This window comes from Rhineura floridana, chromosome 18 (assembly GCF_030035675.1).
Source record: "Rhineura floridana isolate rRhiFlo1 chromosome 18, rRhiFlo1.hap2, whole genome shotgun sequence".
In the NCBI taxonomy this organism is placed as follows: Eukaryota; Metazoa; Chordata; class Lepidosauria; order Squamata; family Rhineuridae; genus Rhineura; species Rhineura floridana.
The window spans coordinates 30,660,802-30,684,956 of record NC_084497.1 but is presented as its reverse complement, the minus strand read 5'-3'; the positions used below and the strand labels follow the sequence as shown (position 1 = coordinate 30,684,956).

Genomic DNA, 24,155 nt, shown 5'->3' with positions numbered 1-24,155 from the left:
AGCTTATCTGTGAATCAGTCTGGAGGGCCGGCTGGAGCATTTGAGTCAGCCGGGGGGAAAGGGGGCAGGGTGAGGAGGAGCTCCAGGGGTGCGCTGGGGGGGGGGCAATTACCTCAAGGAGCCGGATCTGCTGCTGAGCCTCTGTCAGGTCCTGCTCCGCGCCAGTGAGAGACCGGTCCAGGCGCCCCTTTTCAGCAGAGAGCCGCACCGAGTCCTCGTGGGTCTTGAGCTTCTCTCGTTCCACCTGCTGCGCCAAGCAAATGCGTCAGGAAATTGAGCTTCCCTTCCTCTCTTCCACAAAAACCTCCCTCTTGGGCCCTACTCTCTAATCCAAGGGGTGTGGCGGGGGGGTGACTTCCTTTCCTCAGGGCAGGGCGCTCTGTGCATGCTCAAACTGCTCTCTCAGAAGAAAGGTGACTGGCCTAATTTCATCCCTGCCTCTTGTAACCACCTTCCAACAAGCCAGCTGCAGCCCATTGTGCAGCCTCATACAAGGGCCTCATCCCAAGCGCAGCCCTCCCATCTCCCAGTCGCTCTGCCACAGGCCGGGGCTTTGGCAAGAGCAACTCACTTTGTCAAGGGTCTTCTTCAGGGCATTCTTGTCCTTCTCCAGGCGCAGGGAGGAGCGCTCCGCCTCCCGCTTCTCGTTCTCCAGGTGGGCCAGGGCCCGCTGAAGGCTGCTGAGCCGCTCCTGAAGGAGGTGCCTGTCATCCTGCACCTTCTGCAAGCTCCTCAGGGCGACCGCCTCGCCCTCCTGGCGTTGGCGCAGCAGCTGGGGGGGCAGAGAGAAAGACCACTTCACTTCACTGAGGAGCTCTGGCGATTGCCTCTGCTTGACCCTCAAGCTCCCCCCACTTCTCTGGGCCAACCGGTAGGAGCTCAGACACTTGCACTGGGCACCGGACTGTCCAGCATCAAAGTGTCCCTTTGAAAAAGACCAAGAAGAATGTTTCAGACTCAAGTCTGTCAGTGCCTGCTGGGATCTCAGATTTCAAATGGTTGGGAGGGGGGCAAAACAAAAGGACAGCAACAGAGTAAGTCTTATACCATGTGTGTTATTTTGCACGTCTGCTCCCTTGAATGTAATTTGTACAGCAGATCACAGAATTCCATTTTCCTGGGTGCAGATTTTTTAATGTTTTTGCCCTGGGTGTCCTGATGCTGCCGCCACTGCCTGAGTCTATGCACGCCCACCTGCCCCCGCTTGACTGTCCCCTCCTCTTCTCACCCATCCCGTCCAGGCAGGGGAGGGTCGCCCACTCACTTCCTCCTGCTGCTTGACAAGTCCCTCCAGCTCTGCCTTATGCAGCTCCAGCTCCGCCTGCTCCCCCTTCAGGGCCTGGAGGCACTCCGAGAGCGTCCCATTCTGATTCTTGGCTTCAGAGACAGCCTGGCGGGTCGCATCCAGTCGCTCCTAAAATGGGCCGAAGAGGAAGGTGCACGTGGGTCACTCCCATGAGGCCCCCTTCATAGATAGACTAACCTGCCCTTCTTGATTTCGGGGGGAGGGGAGGCTTGGTAGTGGAGCTGGTGCGAGGAGGAGGAGGTGGCAGCGGTGGCGCAAGCACAGCACCCTCCTGCCCTACATACCTGCAAGACCCGCCGGTCGTGCTCACTGGCCGTCAGGGCCTTCTGGAGCTGCAGCACCTTCTCCTGGGCCACGCCAGTGTCGCTGTGGCTCTCCGAGAGGGAGGCCATGAGCCCCTGCACCTTCTCCTTCAGGGAGCTCTCCGCCTCCATGGCCTTTGCCAGAGAGAGGTTGAGGCGATCCAAGGACAGCTGCAGGGCGCTGGCTTTCATCTCGCTCTCAGACACCTGCAGGGGGGAAGTCAGGAATGGGGCAGCTTGGGGAGGCACAGTGGGTGGGTGTGTATCTTGGTCTCACTACACTTCTGGAGGGTGGCAGGCAAAACAACACAGATCGATGCTCAGCCCACAAACTGCAGTCAAACAGATTCCTCCCCAGGAAGGGAAGGGAATGGCCCCTTCCTGAATCCCTGGAGAGCTGCTGCCAATCAGTGCAGACAGTGCTGATACAGATGGCTCGAAGGTCTGATCTGGAGGAGGAGGAGTTCATATTCATTACATTTATATCCCACACCATCCTCCAAAGGAACCCAGGGCAGCAAACGTATCAATACTAAAACAATACAATTAAAACTTTTTAAAAACTGTTTAAAACAACCTTCTAAAGCAGTTGTTCTATAAATGGTTTTAATTGTATTTTTGCTGTCTTGCTTGTTGTGAACCGCCCAGAGAGCTTCGGCTATGGGGCGGTATAGAAATTTAATAAATAAATAAATAAATAAACAACTCCTAACAACAAACACCTACTCTCAAACTAGTAATTTCAGGGTTGCCAGGGAAAGGACTTTCAGCAATCAAATAGGAACATTTTTAAATTTCTCTTACAATTTCTCCTACAATGGCCCACCTCAGTTGGGAGGGCATTCCCCAAACAGGAGACCACCACAGAGAAGGTCCTGTAACAGGTCGCCACCAAACAGGCAGCCCCCACTGGCAGCACGACTAAGAGGAGCTCCGCGCTGATCGTAGGACCCGAGATGGATGATATTGGGGAAGGCGCTCTGTTCAGTACTTAGTCCAACGCCATTTAGGGCCTTCTATGCCAGCACTAACACCTTGAATTAGGCCAGGTAGCTCACTGGCAGCCGGTGCAGAACATTCAGGACCAGCAATGCAGGGCCCCATTGGGCTGCCCCACTCCCCAACCCATCAGCCACATTCTGCATGAGCTGCAGCCTCCGGACTGCCGGCGGCTTCCTATGTCTGCAAGAGGGTACCTGTCTCTGCAAAAGGTCGATGCGGTCATGTAGCACCCGGATCTCTGTCTCACGGTCGCTCAGCACCAACTTGGCCCTCTGCAATTCCCCCTCCAGCGACCGCCTCAGAAGCTCTAGTTTAGTGCTGCGGCTCTCGGAGGCGTCCAAGACGTCCTTCAGACGCCGCTTGTCCATCTCCAGTTTGGCCTCATTGGCCTTCATCTTGCTGATCTTCTCCTGGAGAAGCGAGGGAACAGAGAAGACAGAAAATGACCATCGCCAGTTGCCTTGGGCCCTTTCACGTACGCCAGTGTGGACAGGGGGACACTGACCCAGCTGAGGGAAGAGCCAGCCGAGAAGGAACCAAAACCCAATATGAGAAATGGGGCATTTGGGGGCGCCAATTCACCAGACTTGTTAATTCATTTACTTCAGACTTGTTAATTTTGGCTAACTGTTCCCCTCTTGCAAGCTACCTGTGGGTCCATTTGGCAACCATCAAGGATACCGGAGGAATCCCAATGATCTTTGAGTGGTCTGAGTTTCTTTAATTCTCTTAAAATTTGCCTCCTTTTCCCCACTGGAAAGCTACACACACTTTGATTACCTTGCTCTTCCCATCAATCAGTGGTGGAGAACCTTTGGCCCTCCAGATGCTGACAGACTACGATTTCCATCATCCCTAGCCATTGGCCATGCCATCTGGGGATGATGGGAGTGCTAGTTTAGCATCTGGTGGGCCAGATGTTCCCCACCCATGGCGCAAATGATTATTCTTTAGGGGTTTAGTGGTCTCAAGGAGGTGCTTGAGATGAAAAGCCTCTTGTTCCTCAGAACTGAGGGAATTACAAGTCTTTCCTTCTGAAGCTGCTTCTCCCAAGAATCAGGGTTGATACAGTCACCTCACCTTCCTCACCTGGGGAGGAAGTGATCTGAAACAGCACACGCACAACCCCTCCACGGCTGAAAATCTGATGAGCTAACCACAGCGAGTGTCAGGGGAGGCAGCACCAATACAACAACTTTCCTCTAAATGGCTATTAATTCACACACACAAATAGTTTTTCATAACAAATTCCTCATCTACATCCCCCAAAGTCACCTCCAAATGAGGTCTCTTTCGCCACCTTTACAGCGAGCATGAGGGAGCATTTCGCAGCTGGGCCACCACCATCTCCCACCTCTTGGTTAGTTCACAACTCATCTGCCCCCCGCCCCTTCCACAGAGAAGGCAAGAGCACTCTTTGCCCCAACCATGGAAGAACTCCCTCTGCATATGATCAGTGGCACTAGCAGTTCAAGTATTGTACAAGAGCATTTCACAAAAATTTGATCAGCTCTCTGCAACATTCACCAAAAAGGAATTTCTCCCTCTATCTCAAGTGCACAGTGCCAGGAAGAAACCAAAATTTAATTAAATGGTTTCTAGCACGTTTAGATTTGTGCCACTCCCTTCTCCCCCTCCCCCCTTTCCTGTGTCCCTCTCTCTTCCACGCGCGCACCATTCCGTGGAAAGAGGAGCCCCTTCTTCCCCTTCTCAACCCACGAAAAGGCAACAAGCAGCCTCTCTCTCCCCTCCTTTGTGGGAGGCGCTGCAAAGCTCTGGGAGAGTATGGCTGATGCGCCAGTCCTGAGCTGGACAAGCTGCCTCCTGGCTCCCCCACCCCCTCATCAGCCCAGCGCATGACTTGGCCCCCACCAACCCACCCACCCCCGGCAGCCGCCCAGCTTTGTTCCTCGATCTGGGAAGGCGGAGGGGCTCCAGGCTCAGTACACTCAAGACACCCCCATGGAGCTCAGACAGGGAACACCTCCCCGCCCTGCAAGGGAGCAGAAGAATGGGGGAGAAGGGAAAGGGACAAGAATGTGAGAGTGTGTGGTGTGGGGGAGTGACTCCCTCAACACCCAGGTGAAGGAAATGCAAGACAAATGTAGGGGGGAGGGGAAACACCCCCTTCCTTGTGAAACGTGTCTTGAGATCAGCCCCTGCATACCTAAAGAAGATTTTTGGTTTTTAAATGCTGAAAATGGGGTGGGGGTGGCCCAAGAGCCACATTCACCCTTGGCCAGCCCTCTGGGGGCCACATGCTTGTAGTGGGTGTCATCAAAAATAACCCCACCCCTCACAGGACAGACGCACACACAAAGTGAGAAGGAACCAGGCAGATCCGTTGAAGGGGGAGTTAATGACGCTTCCCTAATAAATCAAATTTGTTGGTGTTGTTTTGCATTTTGCGTGTGGTTTCGTTAATCTTTTGTATGGTACTGAGCCTTTACTTATCTTGAATGTTTTGAAATTATACTTTGTTGTACTTTATTTATTTATTTATTTTTGGACACTGCTTTGAGGTTCTTTAAATAGAAAGCGATTAAGAAATTTTCTAAATAGAAATAAATAGAAATGATTACTCTGACGACTGGGGAGGGAGGAATCTGCAGCCCAAACAGGTCACTGGGCTAGGCAGAGAAGTTTAAACCAACTCTCCCCCACCACCACCTTTTGGCTGCCGTAGCAGAAATTGGGTCTGGGTCTGGCTCAGGTACACAGGCCAGGTGCCTACCCCCCGCTCTAAAGACTACCTGAGCTTTCAGGTGTAGTAGGGAAGAGGAAGAGCCTCTCTTCTCCTCCCAGGGCTTCTGTGTAGGCCTCCTGTTTGAAGCCTTCCTGACACCAAAAGGTTCCCTTCATCACCACCACCACGCCCCCTGCGCACACATACCCACTCACCTGCGCAGCTCTCCGCTCGCTGTCTGATGCCTGCAGGTTCCGCTCCAGCATGGCCAGCTTCTCCGCCAGGGCCTTGCGTTCCCGCTCGTTCCGGCGCAGGGTCTCCTCTTGCAGCACCAGGGCTGTCTGGGCGCCACTCAGCTTTCCCTCCATGCTGCGTCTCCCTGCAGAAGGGAATGCACCATGCGTTCAGTGGAGAGAGATGGAGTCACTGTGGTTGCAGGGCAAGAAGGCGGGGGGCCGCACAGGAAGTATGACCCTTGAAATCTCTCTGAGAAGCCAGGGGAATCTCCACTTCAGTGGAAAGCAAAAACTTAATCATGAAAATTCAGAGGAAGAATCAGCAAGTTGGTCTTCAATTCCTCAGGTGGGCAACCCCCATCCCCATAAAAAACCTCAAAGGTTGAGGAACTGGAAGGGGCTTCTACTTTTCTCAAGACAAACGAGCAACATCCTGATACAGGCTGCTGGGTCCTAGAGATGAGGATCCATAAGGCAGGCTGCTTCATTACCAAACTACCACTTACTCATGGCCGGGTGTGATCCAACACTTCACTTTTACCTCAAACTGTTATTCAAAAATAGGAGCCTTCAAGGGGAGGGGGTACATGAAGGGAAACAGTGCATGTAAAATGCAGTTTATGTCCATTACACACAACCATTAGAATTTTGGAAACATGAATGGAGGACTGACACAAAGCCTGCTGCACTTAGTCATGGGCTTGTCCTCAAAAGTATATGTATGGGGGGAGGGAGATGAGAGTCAGAGAAGAGAGAAAGAGAGTAATCTGAATAGTTGGCCTAGTTTCCCCCCCCCCCGAATCCTCTTACTAAACTTGGAGATACACTTCAATATTGAATCACGTTATTAAAGTTTCATTTAAAACACCACCACAAAAACAAGGGAGGCAGTAAATGGCTTGGCCGGTTGGTGGCTTTTCTGTGCAAAGGTCAAGGCCCTCAACCCAGAACCCACCTTCCTCGCATTCAGCCACCTGCTTCTGCAGCTGCTGCACACGGGCACTGGCTGCATCCCGCTTGGCCTCCATCTCCGCCAGCTGGCGGTTCAAAGCACCAAGCTGAGAACGGGCTTCATCCTGGAAAGCAAGAAGGTCGCATGAGAAGAAAGCGAGGGAGGAGGAGGAGAGCGCTGCTGTCAGGATGTGAGAGAGGCGGCGGCAGCACCAGCCCACTAAGTCCCCAGAGGCCCCCAGAGCATCACGGGAAGGCAGAGCCATCCCACTCCTCCTCCTCAGGCTGCTCAAGCATACCCGCTCTCCCTGAGTCTCCCTCAGTTCTTGCAGGAAGTCCCGGAGTGCAGCACGTACAACCTCTGGGTCAATGTCAGCCACCAGCTGCTCACTCCGGCTGGGGGAGATGGTGCGCTCTGGGGACAGGGGGCGGGAGGTCGGGCTGCCTGCCTGCAGTGTGGGGCTATCAAGCCCATCTGTGGTAAGATCACCTACAGAAAGCAAAGAAAAGTCTGCTCGTGAGGAGAAATGGACACTTCCAGCTAGAAGATGGTGGTTAGATCTCCCCTCTGAGGGAGCTGTTTACCTTTAGGAGGAGAGAAGAACCTCTTGGGGGACCTGCCACCGCGGGCCCTGAGGGCTGGGCTTGGGACAGGGCCTCTGTGGCTGATGCCCATCGTGCGACGGAGGGCCGAGTGGAGGCTGCCCAGCTTGAACTCCACGTTGCGCTTCAGGCCCTCCACGCGGGCCAGCTCCACCTCCAGGCCGTGGACGCGCCCCTCAGCCGCACTCAGCCGCAGACTCAGGTCGGCCCCCTCAGCCTGCGCCTTCTCCAGCTTGATCTCCAGGCTGCGGGCGTTGTCCAGCAGCTTCTTCTCATTCACACGGGCCTCCTCCAGGCCCCCCAGAAGGTCCCTCTCCCGCAGGCGGAACTCACTCTCCAGGTCCACAATCTTCCTGTGCAGGTGGTGGAGCTGGCAAAGAGGGCAAGGAGTGAAAAGCATTCTGGGAAATAAAGGAAGGGTGGGCAGCCTTTCCTGTCAAGGGCCGCATTCCCTTTGGGGGGTCATGTGTTGGGGGGCCACATGCTGGCAGTGGGCGGAGCCAGAGCCAATGACAGGCTCTGCCTGACAAAAAATACTGTTCCAGATTAAAGACTGTCCTCAGTTGTGCACAGGTCTACTCAGAAGTAAGCCCCACTTTTTGGTTTGGTTTTGTGTTTTGAGCTTCTTTTTTTACAACAAACCAATTCAGCTGCTGTCCTGAAAGTAAGTGGAAATAATTCATTTCTGAATTTAGCTTGCTTTGCAACAAGCAGAAGCTGACCAATTTTTTCATCAGGTAGCCAAACAACTAGGGGGGAAAAGGTGTTTAAAAACACAGTTTAATTTTTATCAAATAAAATACTGCCCCTTACAATTATTTTGAACTTAAATAAAAAAGTTGGGGTGGGTGGGAACACACAGATAAAAGATAACAAGGAAATGAACCGGAAGGGCTGTTTCAGGAGGGGGGCGCATAAAATGAAATTGGGAGCCGCCTGTTGGCTCCCAAACCACAGGTTGCCCACCAGCGCGCTAAGGGAGCATTGCCCAAATTTCCGACACCTATGGGAGTCTTTTTCCCATTAATTAAAAGTGGCTAGGAAGGGGGGCAGGGGGAAGAGTTTACTTTTAAAGGTCTGTAATAATTGCTCAGCCTCAAAGGAGTTCCTCCCTGCCCCCTTTTGTGAGAAAGTCACTCTCTCTTGATTGGACGAGCAGAGAGACAGCAGCCAGCCTGGCCACTGTGACTCAATTGCAGTCGGGCCGACTGAATGATTCAACTTATGAGATGAATCACAGTTGAAACAGAATTCTTTCCATGTCCCCCAACGGCCAGCAACCACCCCACAGAGGCAGATGTGGTAGGAGGCAAAGCCAGAACAGTGAATCATACAGGGACCGGGCAGGCAGCACTCCTGTGTGTGCACCTGACACGCCTGAGCTCCGCTGATTCTCAGACAGGGGATTCCTGCTTTAAGCCAAGGGCACACTGAAGATGTAGCTGCAGGATGAGCTCCGGGGAATTAGAATCTGTGGTGGGAAGCCAGGAGGATGACCAAGGAGGCTGGGAGTTGGTCCCGGGAAGCAGCACCCCTCCGAGGAGTGGGGCTCGAGATGGCTCCTTTGCCACCCAAGACCATTCCCAGCCCCAAAGGGGGAAGCAGTGGCAGAATCTGGAGTGGCGGAAGGAGCCGCAGGCCCAACACTCACCTCCTTCCTGGCCGCCTCCCGGCTGGCTTCGCTCTCCACTATCTTCTGCTTGAGGCCAAAGGACTCCCGCCTGCTCTCCTCCTCCCTCTGCTCATCCACCGCAAGACGGGCCTGGAGCTCGGCTGCCTCCGTGCTCTTCTTGGTGTTCTCGCTGTCCAGCATCTTGATCTGCAAAAGGGCAGCCAAGGAAGAGTTCCTCGCTCTGCAAGCAAAGGGGATGGCAGCAGCAGCAGGAGTAGCTGCCCTCATGTGTGGCACGTCTGCTCATCCCACTCTGGGCACTTGGAAAACAGCGCCTGCAGGTTTCCGTAATTTCCAAAGCCTGCTCAACCTGCACAGTCAGAGCTGAAGGTGAGACAAGCTTCTGAAACTGATTCAACTCTCTAAAAAGCCAACTATCTCCAACCAGAAAAAAAATCAAAGCGGGGGGGGAGGAGAGGAGAGAGAGGACAAAAATGAGTGAGAAAGAAAACTGGGAAGAGGAGGGAGGTGGCTCAGTCCAGGAAGAGCAAGTAATGGCTAATGGGAGTAATGGGGGGGGGAGAACCCCAAGGAGGTCCCAGTGAATGGCAAGGAGCCCAAAAGCTCAGGCACTTTGATCAGCAGCTTCAGCTGGCACCAATGTTTTATAATTGTACTATATATTTTTTTTTTTCCACACTTGCTCATATTTTAATTGTGATTTTATTTGTTGTACACCGCCCTGAGAGCTTTCTGCTATAGGGCGGTCTAGAAATGTAATTAAATAAATAAATAAATAAATAAATAAAAACTGACGCTTCTCTCCCCTCCACCTCGATTTGGCCTGCCTTTCCCTCCTGATTCTACATCTGGTGGAAATGGGGGCAACCCGCAGAGTTGGCCAGCGTCATCCCCCCCCCCCAGCTGGCCTTACCTGCCTCCGCAGCTCCTGCAGTTCCCGTCGGGCCTCCAGCCGCGAGCGCTCCACCTCCTGGAGGCTGCTGTGGAGGTGGGCAGCCTCCTTGCCTGCAGCTGCCTGGGCCTCCTCCAGGAGAGAGACCTTCTGCTCCTTCGCCTCATTGGCCCGCTTCAAACTGGAGGCAAGCAGAGAGGGGCGTTTCAGCCCCGCCAGGCACACCTTCCACCCCCAGACAAGAGACAAGGGCTGACCACCCGATCCAAAACCAAGCCGAGGTATGAAGCAGCCTCATGTTCCCTGTTCATTTGGTGGAACACTGTCCAATTTTACCAGGCTGCAGGCTACTACTATACCCTTTACCAAGAACTGAGGTCGAGACACACCATGGGTGGGGTGGGGTGGGGGTTAAGTCTGTGCAGAGAAGAGGTTTGGCAGTCAACACTCTTCTCCACCCCACACTCCCCTAAGAGCAGACCTGCAGCAGGATCAGACCAACGGGGCCCCATCTAAATGCTCAGCCAGATGCCCCAATGGGGAAGCCCACCAGCAGCACCCCCACCTGATGCGGTCACTCTCGGCCCGCTTCACAGCAACACGCAGCTCCACATTGGACCTCCGCAAGGCCTCCTTCTCCTTGGCCTCGTCGCTCAGGCCCCTCCGCAGGTCCACGGCCTCCTTGCGCTGCACCTCACAGGCCTCCTGGGCTTCTCGCACCTTGCGGTGGGCCTCCAGCAGCTCCCGGCGGGTTTGATCACGCGCATCTTCCACCATGCGCAGCTGCGTCTTCAGCTCCTCCACCTGGCCGGGAAGGGGGCAAAGCAAACAGCCAGAGCTGGATCCCTGCTGGGAATGCCGTGAGGGCCTCAAGGGATGAGATGGGACACAGGGACCCGCCTTGAGCAGAGTCAGGCCCCCGCTCAGCACCATCTGCACTGACCGTCTGTGCCTCTCCAGGGAGTCTTTCCCAGGCCTACCTGCCGAGGACTGAGCCACGTGCTCCACCACCCAGCAATGGCCCTTCCCCCTGGTGGTTCAAAATGTTTGTCGGGAAAGTGCAGAAAGTGGGGGGGGGAATGCCCTACCCCCCACACCCACTTCACAGTGTCCTTGCCCATCTATTGAAGACGCCTCCCCCCCTGTGTCCAGCCACTTGGCAATGCCTTCCCCAGATCCGGCTTCTCCCTGCCTCCCCCAGGGCCCGCTCACCTCATGGAGGGCTGACTCTCGCTGCTTCATCAGATCCCTGGCCTGTTCATGGAGGGCCTTCACCTCCCGCTCGTGGCCTGCAATGGCTTCCTCAAACTGGGCCCGCAGGCTCCGCAGCTCGGAGTTCAAGGCATTGATGGTACTCTGCAGTGAGGCAGAGGAGTGGACCCCACCGTGACTTGGGTCAGTTCCCCAAGAGAGACCTGCCTAGAACAGCACACCCCAAATTGTGCAACTCTTGCTGGATAATGGGGGGGAGGATTTGCCCGCTTTGGCCTCTTTTGGACAGAGATGAATGCGCTATAGTACTCCATGCTCTGGTAACCTCCAGACTAGATTATTGCAATGTGCTCTATGTGGGGCTACCCTTGAAGACTACTTGGAAACTTCAGCTGGTCCAAAATACGCAGCAGCCACATGACTGGATGGGATTCCATTCAGATCTCATATAACCCCTAGTTTAAAACAGCTGCATTAGTTGTAATGTAATTTGTTTTAAACCACTGTTAACATTATATTTTATATTGTTGTGACCTGCCCTGGGGCCGACTGAAAAGTGGATGATGGTTGATGACATAAACTAGCCAGGTTGCAGGAGCTGACTCTTCTTGGTGGGAAAAGGGCAGAAGCCCGATTATCCATCCCCTGCCACCTCACACACACTCCCCAGCTGACACTCACCCGCTCTTGCTCCTGGCGGCTCTGGGCATCGCGCTTCTGCCTCTCCGCCTCCATGGTGATGCTTGCTAAGCTTTGCTGGGCACTGGAGAGCTTCTCCAGGAGAATGGCCTTCTCTGACTCCTTGAGGGACAGCGCCTGAGGGGGGAGGCAATGGCGAGGGATCCAGCCATGTGTCTGGATACGCCCTCACCCACTTCCCCAAAGGGACTCATGCTAAGGGTGCAAAGCACCAGGACCACGAGGCTCCAACTCGGGATCTATGAATCTGGCTCTGGCTCCCTGCGCCAACGGCTGGTCAGAGGGGGGGGGGGAACTGCAGGCAGTTCCAGGTGGAGCATTCGCACAACAGCCCAGAAGTCTCTTAGCCTGGGAAATCACAGCAGGGAACAGCAGAGGGCTAGTTTGTCTCTCAGGTGTGGCATCTTTCCTCAGTCTGGACCACTTGTTGTGGAGGGTGGCTACCACATCCACCCTCTGCGCCACCAGCCTCCTTCCTGCCACCTGGCCTGAGCACCTGTCACAAAGGGCAGGATCTACCCGTCAGAGGCTGATGGGAGGCTCACGGGTAGGAATGCAGCGCAGGTGGGCAACAGCAGCCAAGCGGAAGGGGAGAAGCAACAGTGATGTGCTGAGGAAAAATTGGCCTCGCTCTGCAGTGTTTCCAGCCCTCATGGACACAAAGGAAAACCCAGATGCATGTCATCTCTGCCCCTGGATTTGCTCCTTGTTGCAGAAATACTTTTTTAAAAAATGTTTTTAACGTTGTTTTGTTTTAATGTATTTTAAGGTCTGTTTGTATGATGTTTAAAGTGTTTTTAGCACTTCTGTTTGCTGCCCTGGGCTCCTGCTGGGAGGAAGGGCGGGATACAAATCAAATAATAAAATACATAAAATAAATACTGAATTATGCAAAATGTGTGCAAATACACTAACATTTCCATTTTGATGTCTCAGTGGCTCTTTGAAATTAAGTTGGCTCCCCCACCCCCAAAGCCTTGGATTACAGGCAGTGAGAAAATTTCCCTTCGGCAACAGCTCAGCAGCCAACTGTCGCCAAGCAGCCTTGGGAATCTGGCCGTGGCATCGAGGACTTCAGCCTGCCTTTGGGGATCTTACAGCAGGGGTCTTGCAGAGCTGGCAACGGGCTGGGGCCTTGCACCTCCTTCCTTCCTGCCTTCTGGCCGGACCCCAGGGCCCCCCTTCCCTAACTCCCCTCCCCTCCTTCACCTGCTGCCTCTCGTTCTCGGCCTGGAGGAGGCTCTCGTCCCGCTCCTGCTGGAGGGCCGTGATCTCCTCGCCCATCTCCTCCTTCTCCGCCTCGTAGCGGGCCAGGAGCTCCTCCCGCTCTTGCGTCAGCTGGCGCAGCAGCTCCTCACGCTCTGCGTCCTGCTCTGTGCGCAACGTCTCCTGCAAGGCCAACACAGCACCAAGGTTCAGAGGGACCCCAGCACCTTGCCTGACCTTGCTGGGTCTGTCAGCTTCCATGGCAAGGCATCCATTATATTAAAAGTTTTAATGGCTATAATTAGTTATTCATGGTTAATCAACTAAAAGCTTTCATGGCAAGTGAGTATTTATCTGTCCCAGGATTAGTAGTTGCAGCAGAGACCAAAAGGCGGAAAATGTAAAAGCAGGAGAAAAAGGTAAACGGTGCATGTACATAGGGGAGTGGGGGGGGGGAGGATTTCAGTTCAGTTACAAGGACAACTAACACTTGGGTGAAGCAGGGCAGTGAGGGAAGACTCATATGATAAACAAGGGTTAACATGCAGAGAGAGTGGACAGGAAAAAAAACGTCTCCCTTCCTAATACTAGTAGTTGGGGATCACCCAGTGAGCGGGCAGGAGATTCAGGACAGACAAAAGGAAGTAACTTTTTTCCTCACTATGCCATTGAGCATACAGAACTCACTGCCACAAGGTGTAGTGGCAATGGCCACTGGCTTTGAGGTAAATTCCCGGAGGAGGAAGGCCTGAACAATGGTTGACCGGCTGTGAGAGTGAAACAGTTCAGAGGCCGCAAGCGCCAGCAAGGGCCAGGCCCGCCCCAAGGAAGCAACACTGACGGAGGAGAGATGTCTCTCCCTTGGCATCACATTGGAGCAAGGGTAATCCTGGGCCCAGTCCTCTGCACCTGGCTTGGCACGTACTTTCTCCCTCTGGAGACGGTCCACGTCCTCCTCATGAGCTGCCTGCGCATTCCTCAGGGCGGCCTGGGCCTCCTGCTCCACCTGAGCAAGTTTCTGGGCTATGAGGTCCTTCTCTCTCTGAAGCCGGCTCACCTCGGCCTCCATCTCCTTGCGGACAGCAACAAGCTCCACTGTGGGGGCAAAAAGTGAAGCAGGTGGAGGGGGAAGGTATCAGAAGACAGGCCGGAGGAGGGAGGGTGGCATCCCTAGATTCTGCCCAAGGGAGTCAATGCATGGGGGGCCAGGGCAGAGAGGCAGCTCTGAGCCCCACCTCCTTAGTGAAAATGCCCCACCCCTTAAGAAGCACCATCACATGGCTCTGTAAAGGACCTGGCATACTCTGAAGGAAGACAAGGAAGAAGGGTCCAATATGCATGTGCAGGACTGACGGAGGGGCAGAGAGGGGACCTGAGGCCTCCTCCTTCTAACTGCACAGAAAGAGGCCAGCTAAGCCTCCTCCACACCTTAAAGGTTGCTGCCTCGGATCCTGCCCTTCCTCCTGAAGCCATTGCACCAACTCCCTGCCCCAGATAAATGAAGAACAGCAGGTATAGGGGGTGGGCGAGTTAAGACCCGCCTGCAGAACCAACCAAGCCCCTCCCTGCCGAGAAGTGTGGCAGCAGGGTGGGGGAGAGAAGAAGAAAGCAGCAGCCCTCTTGTCCACACGCGAAAAGGAGAGGCGGCCTGAGCCAGCCATGGTACTTGGGCACGCAACTAAAAAGGGCCTCTATGTGACATGCTCCCACCATCACAAGGACACAAAGTGGGATACAGCCGCACCTGTGCAAAGACGACCATCCCCAGCAAAGGTCTCTCTGACCAATAGGCCGGGAAGCCGGTGGCCGGCCCAGCCAGGATCCGTGCAAAGGGAACAAGGAGGCGGCGTCGACCAGAAGGGAGACCTTCCTCCCATGGTACCTTGCAAGGCTTCCTTGGCCCGGAGCAAGCTCTGCCCATCGCCTTCCAGCTGCAGCTTCCGGGCCTCTAGCTGGACCAGATGCTGTTGGATCTCAAAGAGGGTGGTCTCCAAGGAGTTTTTTTCAGACCTGGGCAAAGAGGTCAGGCAAAAGCATTTCGTCAGGATTTTTTCTTAAATTCCTACAATGTCACATAGTTGTATTTTGCTCATTGGTAGCTGCTTGTGCCTACGTCGCAGAGAAAGGCAAGGATTTAAGTAAAGGGGCTGCTGGTGGGGATCAACTGGCCTTTGTTTCAGACGCTTAGGTCAGAAATCTCAGCTGGGGAGGGGGGCAAGCATGCAAGGCAGCTGCTGCGAAAAGGAAAGGAGCTGAGCAGGATACGGACCTTGCATGCACCCAGACTCTGCTCTCTGCAGTCTCTGCCGCCTGACTCGCCTGGCACAGCCACGCCCCACCACGCCCAGCCTGTTTGCAAACGCTGCCGTGCTGTACCTTGGTTACCATCCTGACGGATTTCCCAGGCCAGAAGAACCAGCCGGGCAACTCGGGGCACCTCCCCGCAAGCCCCTTAACAACCCTGCCGTGCAGGTGCCAAAGTGGTGGGGGTGAAACTCCTCAGCCGCTTTCCTTGCTCCACCTCTCCAAACACCCCCCCATATGCCTACCTGAGGCCAGCAATCTCCTCGGCCAGGCCACGATTCTCCCGCTCCGAGGCTGTCAGCTGTACCACCAAGCTGGCCTTCTCCTTCATCAGCGCCTCCTTCTCCTTGGCTGCCCGGAGCGTGGCCTCGCTGTGGTGCTCCAGCTCTTGGCGCACCTGCACCAGCTCCTCGCCGGCTGCGCCCCTTTGGCGGGAGAGCTGAAGGAAGGAAGGAAGGAAGGCAGGCAGGCTGAGGCGCCCTTGTCATGCCTCCCTTGCTAACTGCAGTTTCTCTCACCTCCTCCAGCCAAATTAGCCCCCCGCCCCCCCAAAAATTAACCCAGGAGGGCTAGAAGAAGAGCCTGGTGTTTTTGACACCACACCTCAGTCCTGCAACGAGACAGAAAAAGAACTCCCTTCTCAACCACTGCCCCCTTCACAGACTTCACATTTGGGTGCAGAATGTCAGAAAACTTGCAGCACGCCGGCCCCGTTTTATGAACTTTAGAGGCAACACAGGTTCTGCCACGTTGTCATCTGTAAGGGTGCTCAGGTCTCCCATGGACTGCTCCCAAGACCTCAGTCACGCGCTCTCTTGCAGCTTTGTGTTTAAGGTAGTGGAAGTCTTGCCAGAAACTTAGACTCAGCAAGACGTACCTTAAATTAGGTAGTGCTCAGCAGCTCTGCTGTCTTGCAAAGCAATCTTGCAGCTCAAGAGCCAGAGGAGGAAGAGGAGACCCAGGAGAGGGAAGGCAGTTGGCCTTGAGAGCCCGGGGGCCACCCTCCCGCTCCGCCACCGCCAGCGCAGCCCTAGCGCTCACCTGGCCCAACTGCTCTTGCAGCTGCCCCCTCTCTTGCCGCAGCACCAGCACCTCCCGCTCCAGCACTGCCCGGCTCTGCTCCGTGGCCTGCAGGGAGCGGCCCAATCCGTGGCACTGCGTGTCCAGGTCCAGCTTCTCCTGCTCCAGCCGCACCAGCTCATCCCGGATCGTGGCCTTCTCCTGCTCCACTTCCTGCTTTTTCCCTAGGAGGGTGGTCTTCTCCTCTTCCAGCTGCCCCAGAGGGAAGGGAAGGGGATCAGGCCACCAGAAGGCAGCTGTGTGAGGGACTGAGGTCTGCCCAGGATGCCGAGGGAACGATTCTCTCTTTCTCTCCATCACCACAAGAGGGCACCTCCCACAAAACTGGGCTCCCAGATTTGGCTACCATTGGCTGATGCACAGAACTGTGCACAACCAGGGCTGTGGAGTCGGTACGCCAAACCTTTGACTCCGACTCCGACTCCACAGCCCTGGAAAGGGCTGTAAACGTCTTTTTAAATTGGAAGCTCTCGTAGGAGCATTTTTATCGCTGCCTGAATATGTGCTGATCTTGGCATCACAGCATTTGTCTTCATCTGGGTCCTGTGTCATACACTGACACACAAAATGTTTTCCATCTTGAGTTATGGTGAAATGCTCAACTACAGCTGACTTCATGGGAAGCTTCTTTGACATTTTGAATTTATATTTTAAAAAAATTGTCAATCAACATTTATTTTGAAGCCAGAGTCAGAGTCGGTACATTTCTACTGACTCCGACTCCACCCAAAATTGCTTCCGACTCCGACTCCACAGCCCTGTGAACAACTCTGGGTGGCATGCAATGCTAGATCTACTCAGAGAGCACCATCTGAAATTCATGAACATGACAACCACTTTCTCCCCATCCCCAATAATTGTGTGACCTTCATAGACCATGAAAACCAGTCCAAGTTCAAAGATGTTTTCTGAGCTGGAACCGCTCTGTCTGCATCTGGCCACTCATGGACAAAAAGCTCCAGACAAGCCTTCTTGTGCCCCCCACCCCGCCCATGAAGCCTGTTCTGCCAGATTGCCTTCTAAGTTTTCAGCTTTTGCACTTCTAGTCTTAAGGACTACAAACTTGCTTTCAAAGTGGGCATACTTCGGTTGCTCATCATGCACCCACACAAGGCAATGTTGCAAGATGCACTTCCCCCCCCTCTATGGTCCCCAGCCCTAATCCATGGCCCACCCCCATGCCTTACCTGGATGATGATCTGATTGAGCTCTGTCTTATCCTGTGCCAGCCCCTCATTGAGGGCACTCATCTTACAGAGCGAGTCATGCAGCAACGACTCCTCAGACTTCATCCGGTTCAGGGCCAATTCCAGCTCAGCCCGGCTCACCTCAGCCTGGACAGGAAAGAAGGAGGGGAGGAGCCCATGAGCCCGATGCCAACGCCTGCCCCCTTTCAAAAGAAAGAAAATTAAATCCTGCACGGCTCCCAGTTTGCCCAGTTTTAAGATCATAGTTGCAACGTTTGAAGCCGCTTGCAAACCATTTCACTGCTCCTTTCATGGGTTTACTGATCTAATTCCTGTTGTACACCTCTTAGGGAGCAAAGCATGACCATGACAAATTAGACAACCAGGCAGATCTCACTCCACCCCAGGGGCTTTCACTGTGCCCCCCCCGACCCCTCTGGGCACCAGTAGTGCCTGCTGGTTATATATTATTTGAAAATATGGTCAGAATATTGCTCTTTATTGTGCAAGTTGTTTTGAGGCACACCTAATAAATCATCATCACCATCATAGATGAATTACCTTGTAAGAATTGTCTCAAGGCAATGTGCAATACAAAAAAAATCTAAAATTAAAAATGAAAATCATAGTAAAACAGTTCATTCCGGTGGAAACACCAGTAAAACTTATTGCAATTCACACACTCAACCACTGACATGCATCACCATAACAATTAATCTTTCAGACTAACTCAGCCCACACTCAAAGGTCTGGGAGCCCCAACAGGGTTCCACTTGGCTGCTGGGGATCTGGCAAAGCAAGGCGGGCCAAGCAGCCCTTGGCCTGATCCTGCAGGGTCCCTCGTGGTCTCCGGCAAGGGGGGCAGCAGGAGCAGGACCCCCAGTGCAGATGCACATGGATTCTGAGCATTGATACACTTCATGCCCTTTGGTGGGCCAGCCGGGAGCCTAGGAGAACAACTGCCTCCCATCCCTCCCTCCCTCCCACCCCAGCAGGAAGATCCTTGCCTTGGTGAGGGCTTCAGCCACATCGGCTTTCTCCTGCTCAGACACCTCCTTCTCCAGAAGGGCTTTGCTCAGAGCCTCCCTGACCAACACAAGCTCTTTCTTCAGGCTGGACTTCTTTGCTTCCAGCTGCTCCAGCTGTTTGTGGCTGAGACACAGAAAGGGAGGGGAGGAAGGGAGGAGCAGCAGCAGCAGAGTTACCCTCTCAGAACCACCCGAGGAGCTCCAAAGTGGGCTCACAAAGACAAAAAGCACTGGATCAGAAAAGGAAACAAGCTCTGCCAAGACAAGACACTACCTTTCCACTTGCACAGCATTATTCCTCAGGAACAATAACACACATATTTACAGTGATTCTTATTTGAGTGAGACCCTCACTCAAATACCTTAAGCCATGCTCCCTTTGAAAATAATATACAGGCTCTCTCTTTTGCAGAGTCCAATGCTAAATGGCTGCATTTGGTTTCTTTGTTTTTTAAAGGAAGCAACACTTTCCCAGCATGCCTCGGTGCAACCAGAGACCACACTGCAAGATCTTTCCCAACCCTGCTGCTGCTGGACATGCTTGGACTGAACGTAAGACTGCACCAGTTTCAGCCCCTCTCACGAAAAGGGTCCCCCCCCCCAAACAAAGTCCCTCACCTACCTCCGCTCAATTTCCTTCTGAGCGCGCTCCTGGTCCTTCAAGATGCCCTCCTTCTCCTCCTCCAGGCTGTCCCGCTGGCGCTGGAGGTTACTGTTGGACAGTTGCAGCTTCTCATTCTCCTGACAAAGGCCTTCCAACTTGTCCTGGGACAACTGCAGGTTCTTTACCAGGTTAGTCTTCTCACTGGTATTGTGGCGGGAGAGGGAAAGACGGTAGCCTTGTGGGGACCGCTGGGGGGCAACAGACAGCACCCATTCCATCATAGCCCGCTTCCTTCCTGTCTCTCTGGAAAGGTCAACTTGAGCTGACAATTGTGGGGGAAGCAGCACCCCTTGGAGGCTGGACCTGGCACAAGGGAAGCCTCTTGCTAATTCTACCCTAGAGCATAAGAACTACGCTTGGGACATCCCAGTCCTCCCCAGGAAGGGCAAGATAGAGGGTGGGGTACACTGGTTCCACAGAAGACCCCCCCCCCATATAACACCACAACGCAGCACACAACTATTATTTGGTCATCCATCATGTGCGTGTGCATTTATTCCTTTTTATCCTATCCACAGCCCTGCAAGGTAGATGAGGTTGGAAAAGTAACCAGTTTGAAGCCACATGACCTCATACAGATTTGAACCCAGGGCTCTCAGCGACAAAGTAAAGCCCCTCTCCCACTAGCCTGTCCCCCCCCCTCTCTCTCTCTAAAAAAAAAAAAAGAGGTCTTCAGGTAGAAGCACTTTTTAATCGAACAATCTGTTGACTGCAAAGACAATCTGGGTGTTTCTGAGAAGATGACATCTCCCAAACTCTGGCACGTTCATCTCTGAAGAAGCGCTCTGTGTTTACTTAGAGCAGGGTGGTTGTTTTTTTAGCTTGTGGGCCTCCAGACGTTGTTGGACTCCAACTCCCTATGTCCCGGACTATACTGGCAGTCCAAAGCCAAAAGCATAATTGAAAGAGCAGGGACAAGCCCCTCCCATCAGCAGAGGAACCCACTGCTTGTGCCCCTGCATGAACTACTGTTCTAAGTTATTCCTCAAGACTGGAAATAAGCCAGCCCAGAGCAACAACTCACATAGAGACACACACACATACACACCTCCTCCTGAGGCAGGTCGTTCTCTCTGTGCCTCTGTGTGAGGGGTTCTGTCACAATGTGAGGCAGTTACCACCACACCCAGAGCCACCCTTCTAGGAAAGAGACAAAGCCAGAGCAGGCACTCATGCAGAGAGGTGGGAGACTTTCACATATGTGTTCCTTGCAGCACATGGTCTGTCTTAGGGGAAAGTTCCAGAAGGATGTCTTCCTGGCTGCTGCTGCTGCTCCTTCCTTCCTTCTATTGGGAAGGCAATTCAAGCTGCCTCACCTGCCCAGCAGCTCTCCAGACAACCGGAATCGGCTTGCATCACGCACAGCATCCTCCTTGGCTTGCGCCAGCCTGTCCAAGTCATCCTTCAGCTGGAGGATCTTCTGCTCAAGCGAATGGCGCTCATTGTCACTCTCCGCCAGCTGCCTCTTCAGGGATGAAACAAGGTCCTGGGTGGCCTCGTATTTCCCCCGGAGGTCCTGGGTGCAAAAAGAAACTCCAAAACATCATCACATTCAGGAATGGACCACAGGGGTAGTAAAGCAGAATTCTTATTGTTGTGCTTGTTCATTGTATTTCAATACTGCCTTTCCTCCCAGAGGAGCCCTGAGCAGCTGACACTGTAAAATACAATGTCAACAGTAACAGTAATTAAAGTATTTCTAAAAAACTACGTATCTAAGCACCAAACACAGCACAGCAGATAAGGGTGCGAAAACTGTTGGGCTCGGGATTGCATTTATGCCCCAAAATCCTAGGCAAATAAATTGTGCAGAACAAGCAAATACATAATTAGTAATAAACTTAAGATACCAAGATGGGCTCTGTTTTGCGTTTTGCATTTTGGCTGAAAGTGTTTTGCATACTTGGATAATTTATATTTTAAATTTTTAGGAATGGTCTCCTAGTACGGGGTGGGCCAGACTCAGCTTCCTTCTGTGGCGCACACAAAACAAGAGCATGCCCCCACCCCCGAAAGCCACAAACAGATTCCTACAACCACACTGTGAACAATCCCTGCTCAGGGTTCTGACACGTCCGTTTCCCAGAGTTCCCCACCCGCCTCCTTGCTCTTTGGGCCCTGCTGGGCATCGAACGGCTGGTCCTCCCTTACCTGGAGCTGCAGCTGACGCTTCTGCAGGGCTGACTGCACCGCAGCCAGCGTGGAGTCTGGGAAGATGGGGGAGATGCTGCGCCGGGGGGATGAGCTGCGCCAGGGGGAGGACCGACGCAGTGGGGAGGGCGTACGGAGGCTGGAGGACAAGCCCCGCAGACTGAAACCAGTGGCGTCGCTGTCCGAGGCGTCGGTGGACGGGAGGTGGATGGCACTGTCTGCATCGGAGATCACAGCCTGTGGGAAAGGGGGAAATCACACCACATGGAGGGAACACACCAAAGGGACTCCCCACCTGGCCTCCTCTTGGCTCCTCTCCCCCACTTCAGATGAGGCAAGGGAACCAGACTCCACCAGCAGCAGCCTGCTCTTCTCTGCCCCCTACCTGAGCGAGGTCTCGTAACGTCTGCTGGAGCATTTCAGACTCCGTCCTCAAGGCTTCAACCTCCTCGGTCTCCGCTGCTGCCTGTGCCTGGGCGTGAGAGGCTTCCTGCAACCAGACACGAGGCGGGGGGGGTCAGCAAAGCAGGCTCCTCTCTGGCAGGCTCTGGGCCTGGAACTTGCAGGGAACACGGGAAGCCGCCTTGGAAAACGACTGACCATTGGTCTGTCTAGCTCAGGCTCGCCTACACTGACTGGCAGCAGCACTCTGGGATTTTTGACAGGGGTCATAGTCATGTCCATCAATTTCAATGGGTCTGTACTAAGTGAACCTATGATGGGCCACAACCCAGAATATGGCCAGAGGGCTGAGAAGAGAGGCTCCCCTCAGAAAGCCTTTTCACAGGGTGACGCTGACTTTGTGGTTTGCACCCAGATGGAGGCCAGCACGGGAGAGGAAAGTTTGGCCTGACATTTCTGGGCTGGAGGCCCTCACCAAAGCCTTCCTATAGGAAGGCTAACAGGCCCAAGACGCCTACGTGGCTGGAGCGGGAGGAGCTCCTATGGCCCCGGTGGGCAGAAGCCCCACAGGTGGAGGCTTGGATGGGAAGGAGAAGGAAGGCCGCATCCAGGGGCTCCTCAGGGCCACAGACCAAGACCCCTGTTGAGAGAAAGGCGGCCGTCCCACCCGAACAGCCGAGGGTGAAGCCTCAGGAGACTAGGACAGAACAGAGGCAAATCTCTTAAATTTAGCCTCCAGCTTGTGAAAGACAAGGCCAGGCAGTTAAAGGGACATCCAACAGGGGAACCTTCAAAATGGTTATTGTTTGTTTATTTAAAACTGTAGCAATGTGCGGAAGTTACGAAGCAATTTACGGTTTCCCCTTGGAAGCACATCTTATATCCGTATTAAGGAGGCCATTTCGACATCCTCATGATCTCCTGAGGTAATTCTTAATTCCCCCATGGCCCTCTGGCTGGCTGCCCTTCGGAGGGGGTCCTCCCTTGGCCCCTCAGGGCTCTGGAGACAAGAGGCGGCAGCACAGGAAGCGGCATCTCCCTGAGGAGAGAAACACGCAGAGGCTGCGAGGAACTCTGGCAGCTTCAGGAGGGGAAAGAGCGGGGGAAAGAAACCCCAGGCTCAAGCAGGAGACCGAGGAAGAGAGAGCAGCGGACACACACACTGGATATACATTCATGCTTCAAGCTCAATGGCCCCTGCGTGGCAAATCAGGACACACAGCCCGTTGGGCAGGTGCCTTGCCATGCCAGCCGGAGAAGCTGGGATTCGACCCCGGGACCATCTGCAGGCAGAGCCACTGGCACGCCGCCAAGGAGATTGTACCCTTCCCCAACTTCCGCAGCCGCCCATTTGATCACAGTTTAATCCCTCACATGTCTAGCCCCCTTCTCTCCCCTCACCAAGCTCTCCAGCTTCTGGGTCAGTGCCTCAGTTGTCTTGGCCTTCTCTGCGCTCTGGGCTTTCAAGCGCTCCAAGCTGGACGTGACCTCGCTGATCCTGGAGGGAGAGAGAAGCACAGGAAGCTGCCTTTGGCTGAATCTAGCCCAGGATCGCCTTTTGAGTCTGGACTGGTGGAGGCGCTTTGGGGTCTTTTCACTGGTCCTCCTGCCGGCAAAGCGGGTGCCCTGCGCCAAGGTCCTCAGCCAGGTGTGGGGAACCTTTTCCAGAATGAAGGCCGCCCTCCCGCCTGGGCAACCTTTCTGTTGGTGGCGGTGGAGCAACACATGCAGATTTTCCTTTCGACACACTCACACGCCCCACTGTATCCTCCACCCAGGAGAGCAAGAAGCATAATCAGAGTTCAAGGGCACGCTCCAGCCGGGCAGAACACTTGAGGAGGGCATGGTGCAAGGTCGGTAAGGGGCCTGGTTTGGGGAGAGTCCCAATGCCAGAGAGAAAGGCCAGGAGGGACACATTTGGCCCTCACGCCTGAGGGCCCCCACCCCCAGTCCTAAGCCAACATTTGGAGCCCACGTGTCGGATCATCTGTCCCATCCTCCCACTGCCATGCACTGACACACACACCCCTCCATCCCCACTGCGGTACCTGCTGCTCAGCTCGGCTTTCTCCATGTCACAGCGCACCTGCAACTGGATCATGTCCCGCACCTTGTCCTTCAGCTGCTCCTCCAGCTGAGCCGTCAGCAGCACCTGCTTCTCCAGGGCCGTACCAGCACTGCTCTCAGACAGGCGCAGGGTGCTGCTCAGGTTCAGACAGGCGGCGTGCACTGTGCGACTTGACCGAGAGAGCTCATGGCTCAGCTCAGAGAGGTCCCTGCCAGGAGAGGGAGGATGAGAAGTCACGCATACTAGAGTTGTGCAGCTGGCACCTCACCTCCACATCACAAGCCACTGCGCAGGCAACGCAAATAAGAGTGAGCTTAAACCAGCCTGAAACCTGTTCCAGCCAAATATTCCTTCTCCAGAAAGTGCTTTTGGGGGGCGGGGGGAGAACAGCAGTTGTATGACACTCTGTGCCTGCGGGCAGCCTGTAACTCCAGGCAGCCACAACACAGGCGCAGCATTCTGTGGTGGGGGCAGAACTGAGCATCTTTAGATTTTCAGCAACAGTTTAAAAATAAGGGAAGTTCAAGTTCATAGGCCTCATGC

The 24,155-nt window shown here is 54.1% G+C and overlaps 1 protein-coding gene across 1 annotated transcript in view; it reads right to left on the bottom strand.

Moving 5' to 3' along the window:
• The window catches only part of CROCC (ciliary rootlet coiled-coil, rootletin), a 41,454-nt gene that overhangs the window by 2,452 nt on the left and 14,847 nt on the right, over positions 1-24,155 (bottom strand). Inside the window, exons 10-36 of the mRNA XM_061600928.1 lie at positions 23,593-23,820; positions 22,946-23,042; positions 21,528-21,632; positions 21,143-21,379; positions 20,308-20,507; positions 18,950-19,132; positions 18,307-18,451; positions 17,300-17,446; positions 16,074-16,304; positions 15,278-15,471; positions 14,611-14,738; positions 13,654-13,823; positions 12,732-12,911; positions 11,505-11,639; positions 10,824-10,967; positions 10,177-10,415; positions 9,633-9,792; positions 8,738-8,905; positions 7,069-7,456; positions 6,783-6,973; positions 6,488-6,608; positions 5,512-5,675; positions 2,805-3,020; positions 1,591-1,815; positions 1,265-1,414; positions 572-772; positions 113-247 (exon numbers count right to left, since the gene is read on the bottom strand). Of these exons, the coding sequence (XP_061456912.1) occupies positions 113-247; positions 572-772; positions 1,265-1,414; positions 1,591-1,815; positions 2,805-3,020; positions 5,512-5,675; positions 6,488-6,608; positions 6,783-6,973; positions 7,069-7,456; positions 8,738-8,905; positions 9,633-9,792; positions 10,177-10,415; positions 10,824-10,967; positions 11,505-11,639; positions 12,732-12,911; positions 13,654-13,823; positions 14,611-14,738; positions 15,278-15,471; positions 16,074-16,304; positions 17,300-17,446; positions 18,307-18,451; positions 18,950-19,132; positions 20,308-20,507; positions 21,143-21,379; positions 21,528-21,632; positions 22,946-23,042; positions 23,593-23,820 (4,882 nt within the window). The remainder of the gene's footprint in view (positions 1-112; positions 248-571; positions 773-1,264; positions 1,415-1,590; positions 1,816-2,804; positions 3,021-5,511; positions 5,676-6,487; positions 6,609-6,782; positions 6,974-7,068; positions 7,457-8,737; positions 8,906-9,632; positions 9,793-10,176; positions 10,416-10,823; positions 10,968-11,504; positions 11,640-12,731; positions 12,912-13,653; positions 13,824-14,610; positions 14,739-15,277; positions 15,472-16,073; positions 16,305-17,299; positions 17,447-18,306; positions 18,452-18,949; positions 19,133-20,307; positions 20,508-21,142; positions 21,380-21,527; positions 21,633-22,945; positions 23,043-23,592; positions 23,821-24,155) is intronic.